Below are 13,803 nucleotides of genomic sequence, written 5' to 3'. Positions count from 1 at the left end.
TGAACTTGCATATGAGTAGTTGGTGGTCTGTTCCACAATCAGCTCCTGGCCTAGTTTTCACAGCTGATGTTGAGCTTCTCCAGCAGTTTTTTCCACAGATGTAATCGATCTGATTCCTATGCATACCATCAGGTAGTAGTAGTAAAATTCAGCACACTGATATACAGCTTCATGAGGTATTTGGAGGGAGGAGTGGCATCCACTTCCTGAACAACATGCCTCCGGAAACTATGAACTTTGATAAATGCCCTCCAACCACCCTCGGGGACTGCAGCACACCTTCTTGCCACTAGGCCACCAGTCCACAGGGACTTGTACTGCTAACCTGAAGGTAATAGTTCAAATCCATCAGCAGCTCCAAAAGAATAAAATGAGCAATTCCTTACCTGTTATACAGGTTTAGAACCCAATGGAAGATCAGCTATAATTCAGTGCTGATTCAACAGCAATGAGTTTTGAGTTTATATGTATATATTTGTTTGGTACACCTCATCCAGGCCATAGTCTTCACAATTGCTTGCTTGCTATGTGTCAGAGAGCTAAACAGTGACTAGGGATGATAGAAAGAGAATTGATGACTTTGAGCTGTGATGCTAGAGAAGAGTGTTATATACCATGTACTTCTAGGAGAACAAACAAGTTCATCCTAGAGAGGGTGAGTGAGACCAGGCTGTTCTTTGGAGGCAGGGATCCTGAAGCTCTGTCTGACATTCTTTGAGGGATCAGTCCTTGGAGAGGGACATCATCATGCTTGGAAGAGTGAAGGGATAGAGAAAGAGAGGAAGACCACCAATTGGATATGCTGATTCAGTGACTGGGGTAGTGAGGGTAGGTGTGTCAGAGATAGTAAACTTGGCACAGGATAGAGCAGATTTCGGGGCTGTTTCACATTGGGTCTCTGTGAGTTGCAAGTGACTTGGTACCTAACAACAACAATCCCCACTTTATTTTTTCTTTTGTAATTTGGATATATTTTATTTCTTGTCTTAATGCTCTGGGTTGGACTTCCAATACAATATTGCATAGAATATTGAAAGCAGGCATCCCTATCTTATTACTGAATTAATGAAAAAAGTTCTCAATCTTTTTCCATTAAATATAATGTTAGCAGTTGGTTTTTCATAAGTGCCTTTAATCATACTAAAAAACTCCCCTTCTATTCCTATCTTGTTGACGATTTTATCAAGAAAGTGTTGCATTGTATCACATTCTCTTTTCTGTATCAGTAGACGGCCATGTGGTTCTTTTCCTTTTTTCTCTTAATGTGGTGTGTTACACTGATTTTTTTTTTTCTAATGGTGAACTCTCCTTGCATTCCTGGAATAAGTCCCACCAAGTCATAGCTCATGATTCTTTCAGCATGATGTTGTATCTAAGAACAGGATTTTCTTTTTAGCATATGGTTCTTAATAAAGGCATCCAAAAGAATCTTTCACTGAAATTTTTTTTTTTCATTTAGAATGAAGACAACAACCCATGGAATGTTAACAATGCCTGTGACATTGCCACCAATAGAAATGCTTGTGGTTTTCATATCACATTATAGTTGTTATAGATATCATGAAATATCTTTATGCTCCTGACTACTTCAAGATTATACTAGTCACTGTTGTTAGATGCCATGGGATCAGAGTCAACTCATAGCTAACCCTCCAGCTGGTTTTCAGAGTCCATCAATTGCACAGGAGAATAGAACTCATCTTATTCCCAAGGAGCAGCTGGTAGATTTGAACTGCCTGACTTTGGGTTGACAGCTCAACTCCCTACCACTATGCTATCAGAGCTCCACATAGTAGTTACTATTAGTAAAGAGTTCCACTGCCAGTCCAAAGGCAGGTGGTTCAAATCCACCAACTGTTCTACAGGAGAAAAATGAACAGTGTCTTCCTGTGTGATTTACAGCCCCTGAAAACCCACTGAAGGGTCAGCTCGGAGTTGGTTCCAACTTGATGGCACAACAACATAGTTGATATCATTGATTTATTTTATAATTCTTTGAATGGTACTATTGGTATTATTATTATTATTATTATTATTATTAAAAGGGTCCATGACCATCACCAGGCTGTCTTTGGGAACCTTGGCACTGACAGAGTTAATAAATCTAGTCAACCAGGATTAATCAAAAGCAAGGTCTCAAGGAACCCACTGGCATTATGTCAGAGAAGTGACTAATATTATTTCACAGAATCTGGACCAGGAGCTGAGCCTGTCTTCTGTTCTCTTTCCCCAGCAGAGGTCCGGCCAAGTGGAAGGCCCATCAATACCATCCGGGAGCCGCCGCTTACCCAAGCATCAGGTATGTATAGCTCTGGTCTTTGGCCAAGAAATTCAGATGGCTTCTTTCCCCAGGTACCCAGTATCATGTCCATGGTTTGCCAAGTGCCCAGTAGAAGGGCATGAAAACTACCTCTAGACCTATACAGATTTACTCACCCACCTCCTAACCCTAGCCTGACAGAAGCAGAAAACTCATCCAGAAGAAACAACAAAGACCTTCTAGAAATATCCATAGCTTCAGGTCTAGAGTCATTGATTACACAACGGCACAGAACCAGCCAATGTGTTGCTGTAAAGTTACAGAGAGGTAGGCCCTGCCTGGAATACCCAGTGTTGAGGCTGACCCATAAACTCAGGTCCTGCCCAGAGAGCTTCCTGGAAATGCTTACCTCTTTCAGGCATGTATCTGGAGTCCCTGGGTAGAGCAAGTATTTAACATTCAGCTGCTACCAAAAGTTTGGAAGGTTGAGTCCACCAGCAGGTGTTCAAGGGAGTTCTGGTGGTGTGGTCCTTAGAGTTGTTCTGTTAACTCAAAGGCTGTGCCAGTTGCTCCATGCGTGAAAGATGGACGGTTTTCCTCCTGTGATATTCCACAGCCTTGGAGATCTAACAGAGGGTCAGCTGTGATGACTCAGAGTGTCATGACCCAGAGGGTCTGCTCTGACTCAACAGCAGTGAGTTTATTTTGGCAGATGCCGCACAAGAAAGGACTGGTCACCTCCTTCCAAAAACTCACCCTTGAAAGCCTCATGGAGCACATTTGTGCTCTGACATACAAGGGCCTTTTTGAGTCAGAATTGATACCATAAAAACTGATTTGGGGGTGTGTGTGTGTGATATTCATCAAAGTGTGGTTTTCAAAATTGAATTTAAAACTGCAGGTGTGGTCTGACCAATGCAAAACCATCATAGATTATCAAGTCCTCTTTTTGAGTCTTGTACTTTTATTTGTCCCTAAATTCATTATGCAGGAAAGAAGCCTCAATTTGACGTCATAAACCATTCAGGTCCCATTTTGGACACTCCCTTGCTATGAACTTCTCATCTTGAGCACCAGTTTCTCTTTCAGTAAAACAGAAATCACAATACTTGCCTTAGGAAATTACTCTAAGGATAAGTAACAATTTTAATAGCTGTCACACATGCAGTAGTTCAATATACCTGGTACCAAGTGACATGTGATTTGCAACATCCGATCTTTGAACCCCTGCAAAAGCCCTGATGGGGTAGGTCTGCCCACTTTTACAGAGCTCCAGGTGCGACCTATACAGGTGAGGAAGCCGAGGCTCTTGCACACAGTCAAATAAGTGCTAAGAGGCAGAGAAAAGATTAGAATCTAGCTCTCCTGACTCCATGAGCCTGTGCTCCTCTCCACACACTATACTGATGTGTTAGTCTCTCCCCTTCCCATTCTCCATATTTTAACTCCTTTTCCTCTTTTCCCCCCTTCCTCTTTTCCCTTCTCTCTTTTCCTTTCTTACTCGTTCCCTCCTTGGCTCTTATCCACTCTCTTTCTCTCCAGGGTGGCCAGAGAACACCACCACTTTCCCCTCATTAGACACCGGGGTAGAGAAGCAATCCCAGTCAGTAGGCTGGGAGAGGGAAGCAGGTGGCCTCCCTTCTACCAGCACAAAATCCCTCTCACATTTGTTTCTGAATTCCTCTAGTTCCCGGGGATGTTTTTGCCAAGAATTCTCTATGGAAAGGGGCCTATGAATACCAGGGGAAGAAGCAGCCAGCCATGCTCAGAGTGACTGGCTTTCAAGTTGTCAACAGCAAGGTCAATGCCACCATGATTGACCACAGCGGTGTGGAGCTGCACTTGGCAGGTGAGGAGCAGGCCGTGTTGGTGGAAGCATGAGGGGTGATAAGGTTGGAGTGGGCACATTTTCTTTACCAGGATGAGTCTAATGTCATTGCCTTGTGCTGTCATACAAGGCTTGGCGTGATGAGCAGTACAAAGGGAGAAGTTTGTGTGTTATTTTTGCATGACAGTTCCACAGGTTAGAAGGACATCATGCTCAGAAGGGTAGAGGGACAGCGCAGGAGAGGAAGACCGCAGATGAGATGGATTGATACAGTAACTACGACAACAGGAGTAGACATATCAGAGTCACAGGTGACTTGATGGCACGTAACAACAACAACCACAGATTAAATGGGAATTGTTAAAATGATCAAGATCAAAATAAAGAACTCATAAATAAAGACCAATATCCCAGTAAAATGGAGAACCCTGGTGGTTCAGTGGTAAGGTTCTTACCTTCCAGGTGGGATTCCCAGGTTTGATCCCTGGCTCGTGCTCTCTCAGCAGAGCCACCACCTCTCTGTCAGTGAAGGTTTACATGCTGCTGGGATGCTGAGCAAGTTGCACCAGAGCTTCCAGACTAAGTAGAAAGAAAGACCTGGTGACCTGCTTCTGAAAATCAACCAGTAAAAGCCCTATGAGTTGTGATGGTCCAATCCCATTGTGCATGGGGTCACCAGGAGTCAGAGGCCAACTCATTGAGAGCGAAAGTTCCTAAACCACATCAAAGATAGAGGCAGAGAATGCCTAGAAGCCAAAATTCAATCAATAAACAATATTTTTCCCTACTAGTAATTAAAAGCAATAAAAGTAAGCATAGCATCATTTTTCTACTTATCTGATTAGCTGAGGGATTTTTCCCATGTTTTTAAAACTATTGATTTGAGACAATGCAATTGAGATAAAGATGGGATATCCAGTATGTGTTTGATTGTTGTTGTTGCTGTTAGGTGTCGTTAAGTCAACCATGACTGGTAGCGACCCTGTGGACACCAGATCTGACCCCTGTCTATCCTGTGCCGTCCTCATCATCTCTGATACGCTCCAGCCCATCGTTAGTCACTGTGTCCATCCATCTGGTTGAAGATCTTCTCTTTGCTGCCACATTTCTCAGCATATCTTTTTCCAAAGATTAGCCCCACATTGGAAACCTTCCCAAAGTTATAAGAGATTAAGCAGCAGCATCCTTGCCTCTAGGGAGCACCCTGGTTGCACTTTCTCCAAGGCCTACTTGTTTGTTCTTTTGTCAGTCCATGAAATATTGAACACTCTTCTCAAACACTGCAAATCAGAGGCATTGATTCTTCTGTCACCTTTATTCATTGTCCAACTTTCAGATGCATACCAAGTAACTGAAAAGTCCACGGCTTAAATAGGATGCATCTTAGTCTCTAAAGTGATGTCCTGGCTCCCTAGCACCTTGGAGATGTCCTTGACAGCTGGTTTTCCCAGTCCAACACATCTGATTTCTTGATTGTTGGTACTAAGGTATTGATTGTGGATCCAAGCAAAATTAAATGATTGACAACCTCAATCTTTTCTCTATCGTGATGTTTCCTGTTGGTCCAGTGATGAGGATTTTTGTTTTCATAATGTTGAGAAGTAATCCGTATTGAAGAATATATTTTATATCCTACATAAGCATTTCAAGTTCTGTTCACTTTCAGTAAGCAAAGTTTTCATCTGCAAAACACAGATTGTTGATGAGTCTTCCTCTGATCCTAATGCCATATTCTTCTTCATGTAGTCTAACTTCTCAAATGATATGCTCAGCGTAGAGATTGAATAGGTATGGAGAAAAGATCCAGCCCTGATGCACACTTTTCTTGATTTTAAACCACGCAGTGTTCCCTTGCTCTGTTCGCACAAAAGCTTCTCGGTCTAAGTATAGGTTTCTAATGAACACAATTTAGTGTTCTGGAATTCTTTCTCTTCTCAGTTTTAGCCATCATTTGTCAAGAGCCACATAGTTGAATGTCTTTGTACAGTCAATAAAACACACATAAATACCTTTCTGGTATTCTCTGCTTTCAACTACGATCCATCAGATATCAGCAGTGGTACCCCTGGTGCCACAGCCTCTTCTAAATCCACCTTGAGTTTCTGGTAGTTCTCTAGCAATATACTGTTCTGTCCATTTTCAGATAAGAAATGTTTGAAATGTTTGGTAGTTTTTATTTTTATACTGTTCAATCAGAGAACAAAACAGAAATATTGAGATATTCCAAGAAATGCCATTGCTATAGTTTCTAAAAATATTGATCATAATCTCAAATTAAAGCCTATTTCATAAATTTTGTTGGGAAAAACTGCATAGAAAAACTGTTCATGCACCATATTCTTTTTAAATACACACAAAAGATAATGAAAATAATGCTCTGATAATTTCGATTACTGTATAGAACATACTTTTAAAGCACTTTTAATGCATTATGTGAGCTTCACAGGAAATCCCATTTGCTCTGTATTCACAATGATCCTTCTTATTTAAAAATCCTCCTGCCCAGCTAGCTAAGATTATTTTTTTAAAAAATAAAGTAGCAAACCTTAGTGCAGGTCTAATTTTAGTGAAGGCACTCTTGCAATATTAGTAGAATATAAAATAGTACAGCTCCAGGAAAACAGTCTGGCAATTTGTAACAAGATCCTTGAAAATGCTCCAACCCATTAATTATACCTGTAAGATTTTCTATCCTAAGAAAGAGCCAAAAAAGAAAATAAAAAACCAAGCCAATGCCATCAAGTCTGATTCTTAGTGACCCTCTGTCAGGCTTCCTAGGAGGAGGCAGCTTCATCTCTTGACCTTGGAGTAACTAGTAGATTTGAACTGGTGACCTTTCACTTAGTAGTGCAGAGTATAACATACGACACCACCAGCCTCTTTAAGAAATAAATATGGAAGGAATCAAATGTTTATGAATAAAGGAAGTCCCCTTTATGGGGCTATTTATAGTCTGTGAAAACTGGAACTAAAATTGTCTGAAAATAGACAAGGGAGCACATTCCTTGCTTATGGGTGGTTGCAGCACTGGGTGGGGCCACAGCATACTGGGAGGGTGGCACAGGCTTGAGCCGTGTTTGGTTCTGTTGTTTATGGGGCTGCTGTGAGTCAAAGCTCTCTCAGCAGCACCTAAGAGCACAACAGATCTGCTGGATAAGTTAGTGTGCACATTTGGGAGGGACACACTTAAATAATGAACTTAAAATATGATTGCCGCATTTAAAGAAAGGCATTACATCACAAGAAAGGAAACTAGAACTATTGACACCAAAATAGCAATGGTCAGGGGGTGGGGAAGTTGGCAGTGGTTTGGGTTTTTTGTTGTGGTTTTTTTTTTCTTCTTTATGCATTGATGTATTTTGCAAATTTCCTCAATTTTCTAATTTCTATGATCAAGGAAAAGCTAAAACATCTTAGAAAGCACACATTCATTGAGTAGATGGTTATATAAAAGAATAAACAAATGAGCACATTGATGCAGAATCCCACGTACAATTATATCCATTCATAGCTATACACACAAACAAGTGCAGCTGAACAGTCATCTCATTTATTTTAACACATAATAGTCGTAAACACATGCACACACTCCCATGTGCCTCACATACTCCTGCACCCAGTGTATTGTAAGCACACCCGTCCTTAAACGGACACATTTGTTGCTGGGTATCATCAAGTTCGCTCCAAGCCTTCCCTGTAATGCACCATCCTCAGGACCTGCACTGTGCGCAAACCCAGGCTTGTCGTCACTGCAGCAGCTCATCTTGTGAAGGATCTTCCTCTCTTTCACTGATGTTCTACTTATGCTAGAACCGACTCATAGTGGATCCTCCAGTGGGTTTCAGAAGCGGTAAATCACACAGGAGAACACTGCCCATCTTTCTCCCAAGCAGTGCAAATGCCTTACCACTAGGCCACCAAAACAGTCTTTTCTAAGCATTGTTGTTGTGTGCTGTTGAATCAGAGCTGACCCATAGCTGACCCTCCAGCAGGTTTTCAGAGGCAGTTGATCACATGGGAGGAGATTGCCTAACCTTCTCCCATGGTGGATTCAAACCATGTGCCTTTGGGATTGCAGCACAGCTTCTTACCACTAGGCCACCAGAGATCAAAGCATTAGGCACACATTAAAGGCTCACAAAACTGTGTTCTTTTTTTTCTCACATGTGTAGGTGTAAACATTATCAAAATTACAATATATGTCATCCAGCTGTTTATTCACACACATGCGCATTCTTACACATCCTCACTTTCAGTCTGTATAAACACACGGGAATCTCTATTCATGCTCTTATAGGAATACAGACAATGTCTGGTCACAAATAAACTCCGTGTGAACTTCCGCTCAAGACACCCATCCACAGATGTGTTTGCAGATTTTTCAAGTTACACCTGAACTTTCTTTTCACAGGAATTTTCAGGAAAGAAGATTTCCATCTCCTGCTCCAGGTCTACCAGATCACAGGGCCGGTGGAGATCTTTGTGAACAAGTTCAAAGATGATCACTGGGCTTTGGATGGGCATGTAAGTCCAATTAAATCTCTCTCTGCCCTTGACCTCAACATGCCTCATCCTGGTTCTGAGATCACCAGTGGGGAAAGGAAGGGGGGAGAGCATGGAAACTCCCAGGATCAGGGGAAAAGTTAGGAGGTTTTCTGTGGGGCAGCCTGGGAGCAAGAGAACTCTCATCGTAATGGAGTAGCCACAGGGAAAGGTCAGAGGTCCAGGAGGGTCCGGGTCCAGAGGCTTGCTACATCTGAGGCATGAATTCAGTTCTGAAGATGTAGCAGAAAGCAAGGAATGGGAGGCCATGGGTGTAAGAGTAAATTCAAGCAAGTTGAAGGTTAAAAGGTGGATGGGAGCTGGGAGAAATTGGTGAGTCTCAAATGTTTTCCTTGATTGTGGGTGATTTATCATAGTTTGAGAAACCAGGATTATTTTTTTATTTTGTGTTCTTCTTGTTCTTGTTTAGACAACAGAGTGATTTATTTATTTATTTGGTAGCAGCTTTAGAAAACAATGTTTCTTTCAGAGGCTGTTAATCACACAGGAAGGGATTGACCATCTTTCTCCTGCAGAGCAGCTGGTGGCTAGTGGATTCAAACCATGTGCCTTTGGTGTTGCAGCACTGCTTCTTACCACTAGGCCACCAGGATGTATTTCCCCAAGTTCTATTTTATTCCTTTCCCACATATTTCTGTCCTTCGAGGGTTTGGAGGTGCACACGGGCAGGACCCTTGTCAAAGTGGACAGGAGAGTTTCACTGCAGCCTACAAGGAAGCAACCCTTGCGGGCAGGCTGGAGTCTCAGCACCCGGGCCCAGATCACCACCTGGTTAGCCCCGTGCTTTAGGATCGCTGGTCAGCGCGGCAACCTGGGAAGGTCCACTGAGGAACTGTGGAAGGGAGCCAGCCTGCACCATCCGCTCTGCGGTGTGGTTCTCTCCGGGAAGGTTACCTGTGTGCAGCTAGCCTTTGTGGGGTACAATGGTTACGCTTCTCCATAGGTCACAGGCTTGTCCTCCTTGCCCATATGGCCTGGAGCTGCTGTTAGCACAGGGGGAGGACGTGTGGTGGGCAGGCCAGACAGGAGTCAGTGGTAGGCTCTGCCCAGGGCCCCAGGCCCCCCAAGGAGAGGACAGCGCCAGGATGTGGCCAGGGACATTCCAGCCAGCAGCGGGACGCATCCGAGACAGGATTTTTTCTTTTAATTGGCTCGCTTACAAAGTCCGTAAGCATTGTGTCTCACACTATTCTTCATTCGCATTGTGCTTCGTATAATCATTCTCGTGCATTGTTTTATAAAATTATCACCATTGACTATGCCTGCCATTACCCTGTCTTTTCAATTCCCTGCTGGATCCTTCCCATTTCCTTTACACCCTTCCTCCATGCACCAAATTGTGCAACCCTGTGATTTCACCCTCCCCATCCGCACCCCTCTGCTCCTACCCCTTACCTCCTGGGGACCCCATACATGTTTTACTAGTTATCCTTCTCATTTTACAATAATGGAGACCAGGATTTTTTGAGAAAAGGAACTGACTTCTGTTGCACATCTTGTGGGAAAGACCTCCTACAGTCTAGACCATTCCTGAGCTGGAAACCAGGATTTTTTGAGAAAAGGAACTGGCTTCTGTTGCACATCTTGTGGGAAAGACCTCCTACAGTCTAGACCATTCCTGAGCTGGAAACCAGCTCCCCCTGATGCTCTTCTGTCCGTGCCTTTCTGTCCACGGTCAGCAGCGTTAAGCATAATGCCTGCTGGGACAGCCGGATTTCACTTAATGCTGTATTGACACTCCTGACTCGATTGTTGGAGCTGGAAGAAGTAGGAGTGGAGATGAAGGGAAGGTCATGGTGGGCCAGGAATACAAGAATTAGGATGCTTCCTCATGACCTAGAGTAACTGGCAGGGGGACTGGTAGGAGGTCAGTGGCTTTGGTGACTGCTTGATAAGGAGAATCACATGACTTCTCCAGGATTGTTTGGGTCCCATCTTGGTTCGCCCAAGGGTGTCCAGTGGATTTCCTTGGGCATCCAAGCACTGGCTGCAGTCATAGTCCAAAAGATCTACAAAAACAACAGACTTTCCCATGTCTGTTTCTGGATGGAAGAAGATGAGAATCAAAGTTAAAAGAGGGAACTAGGGGTACAGAACAGGGGGGTAAGACAGGACTGGCGGAGCAGGGGCAACTGGAGAAAATGCCTAAGACAATAAGCCACCCTCACAACCACTGCTATGAGGCACCCAGAACATGCTGTGAAGTCACCTAGGATGTGCTGTGGGGATACTGGGGGGGGGGCAGCCTGGAGCCCCGTACACAGAGGGTTCTGCTGTGAGGATGGAGCTGGGAGGTCCACTCACAGAGCAAATGTCCTCCGGTGCCCCCACAGCTGGGTCCACAGGCTGCATGCCCGTCAGTCACAAGAGCATCAGGGAGGCACGCTGGCAGCAGAGAGCAGGCAGGACTTCCACCCCTAACTAGTCCATTCTCAGAATCATTATTAGCTATTGAAACTAATGAACCCTCCAAAGTTCATTAAACCCAATAGGTATGTTGTAATCATGGTTCTGTTTATTCTTTGATGCTACAAAATTCTGTTTTTCACCACAGTAATAATAGCTGGCATATATCTAGGGCCTCTAAAGTGTTATAAGTGCTTTGTCACTTAATCCCAAACAACCTTATAGGATGAAAACCCCAAACCCATTGTTTTTTAGTCAGTTCTGACATAGGAACCCAGGAGGACAAAGTAGGCCAGCCTCTACCTCTACCTCTACCGCCATGTGTTTCTCCTGTGGAGCAGCTGATGGGTGCCAGTCATCAGCCTAATGCTTTAACTGCCGCACCACCAGCACTCCCTCAATGGCGTAGGTATTATTCAGTTTCCCAGTTCACAGTTGAGAATCCAGCATCACCTCTACCTCAAGGCCAACAGCATCAGTAGCCGACCAGCTGTTAAGTGCCAGCAGTCAGAACCAGCTGATCCTCCAGTGGGCTTTCAGAGGTTATGAAACCAATAGGAAAAGGCAATTTCTCACTATCTAGCACAGAGTTGGTGCCTCTGCCTCACCCTCAGCACACCCATGTTCTCCTGCCTGGATGTGGAAGAGCGGTGACACCAGCACACCCAGCAGAGCACCTCTGTGCATGTGCCCAGGCCCAGCCCGCACGAGTTCTGGCTTCCTCTAGCCTGCCATCTCTCTTACGCTCTCTGGTCCTGCCGTCACAGGTCTCCTCAGAGTCTTCCGAAGGCACCTTCATCTATCAAGGCTCTGTCAAGGGTCAAGGCTTTGGGCAGTTCGGCTTTCAAAGACTTGGTAACTAGCATTTATTCTTTGGGTGTGGAGGGAAGCTGGGGACAGGGAGGTTGGAGAGAGGGACAAAAATGGTGAGGTTCAACTCACTACATCAAGGGTTCTTAACATCCTGATAGTCTAATAAAACTTCAGGAGTCATTATCCAAAAGCAATATGCATTCACTTACCCGCAACCTGTGCTGAATAATTTCATGGCTCACCTTTCAAACTGAGAGCCCCCAGCTTAAGAACTGACTGAGACGCTCTTAAGTACTAAAGTTTGAAGCCTTTATTTGTAGCATCCCCCTGTGACACTGACACCTCCAGTGCCCGGAAACCCATCGGCCAGCCATGGCCATCCATTGCATTCTCTTGCAGTGATAGCCTCCAGGACACTTTTCCTCGCATCACCCAAAAATCTGCCTCCTTGCTGGTCCCAGGCCACACGCCCCTCCCCTGCCTCTGTCCTTAGCTCTGCCCTCTGAGCTGCATGGAATAAGGCCACACTGTCTTCCATACAGTTGTCATCAGGTGTCACCAACTCAATTCTGACTCCTAGCAATCCTGCGTACGACACAGTGAAAACCCTGCCCAATCCTGCACCATCCACTCAATGGCTGTAATGTGTGAGCCACCGCATGAGTCAATCTCATTGACCGTCACCTTCAAATATCTGAAGACAATTCCCCCGCCTCCTAGAGCCCCAAAACCAGAGAGAGCTCAGAAAGCAGGGGGCTTGTTCTGACTCCACTCAGCCACATTGTCTCCTGAGGCAGGTCTGTCCCCACCACAGGGCCTCAGTTTCCCCAAGTGGGTGAAGCACTTAGCGGAGACACCACCAGTCGCTGTCAAGGCAACTCTGACTCATGGTGATCCTGTATATATCTGAGTGGAACCTTACTCCACTCAGAGATTCCTTAACTTGGAGAGAAAAAAATCACACACACACACACACACACACAGAGTCATCCACATCCACCAGGTTTCTGAATGCCCGTTTCTCTCCCAGGGAGCAACTATTTGCATTCGAACTGTTGGCCATCCCATTAGCAGCCCACCGTGTTACCATGCTATGTACTTGTTCCATTAAGGATCTTTAGTGTGAAAATCCAAGTCTAGCTGCTCTGAACCCACCAATCAATGGTGGGGAGACTCAGATGTAGAAACTTCAAAACTCCCCTTCAACCAGAGCAATTTCACTTTCATCTCTTTCAAATTTTGGTTTCCTTATAAGGTTTCTTCTAAATTGCTTCTCTGACAAAAAAAAATGTTTAACAACTTCGCCGAGACTCCACTCTTTTACTTTCTATTCTGAGACGAGGCTTAGGTTTGCCTCCAGATTCCTTCCCAGGGAATGAGCAGCCCCCAGGATGTGAAGATGTGTGTGCTCCTCCGGGGAGGACATGAGGGGTCAGGGCAGGATGGTGGGCTCTGGACCCCGGGCCCTCCGAGCTGTGTGCAGCAGGTTACATCCCAGGACACAGCCGCCCTTCTCAGTATGGTGTGGTGGGTCATAGAGAGGTTGACAGGGGCTCTAGTCTCAGACTGTCTCTTTGACTTGAGCTTGTTATTTGGGACTTTGCAGACCTCAAGCTGCTGGAGTCAGACCCCGAGTCCATTGGCCGCCACTTTGCTTCCAACAGCAGCTCAGTGGCCGCCGCAATCCTGGTGCCTTTCATCGCCCTCATCATCGCCGGCTTTGTGCTCTATCTCTACAAGCACAGGTATGAGGAAGGGCTGGGCTCACAGGCCCAGGGAAAGAAGGGGCCAGGTTCACAGGCACAGGGAAGGAAGGGGCTGGGTTCACAGGCCCAGGGAAGGAAGGGGCCAGGCTCACAGGCCCAGGGAAGGAAGGGGCCAGGTTCACAGGCCCAGGGAAGGAAGGGACCGGGCTCACAGGCCTAGGAAAGGA

General features: G+C 45.0%; 1 protein-coding gene across 1 annotated transcript in view; it reads left to right on the top strand.

Annotated features, from left to right (window-relative positions):
* The window catches only part of CSMD2 (CUB and Sushi multiple domains 2), a 972,861-nt gene that overhangs the window by 958,445 nt on the left and 613 nt on the right, over positions 1 to 13,803 (top strand). The window contains 5 exon segments of the mRNA XM_006886423.1: positions 2,237 to 2,299; positions 3,948 to 4,109; positions 8,500 to 8,612; positions 11,825 to 11,912; positions 13,477 to 13,615. Coding sequence (XP_006886485.1) covers positions 2,237 to 2,299; positions 3,948 to 4,109; positions 8,500 to 8,612; positions 11,825 to 11,912; positions 13,477 to 13,615 — 565 coding nt within the window.

Source organism: Elephantulus edwardii, unplaced genomic scaffold, assembly GCF_000299155.1.
Source record: "Elephantulus edwardii isolate Elephantulus edwardi_28Jun2011 unplaced genomic scaffold, EleEdw1.0 scaffold00049, whole genome shotgun sequence".
NCBI classification, from domain to species: domain Eukaryota; kingdom Metazoa; phylum Chordata; class Mammalia; order Macroscelidea; family Macroscelididae; genus Elephantulus; species Elephantulus edwardii.
The sequence above is the reverse complement of the archived record's forward strand: the minus strand, read 5'-3'. Positions and strand labels throughout refer to the sequence as shown.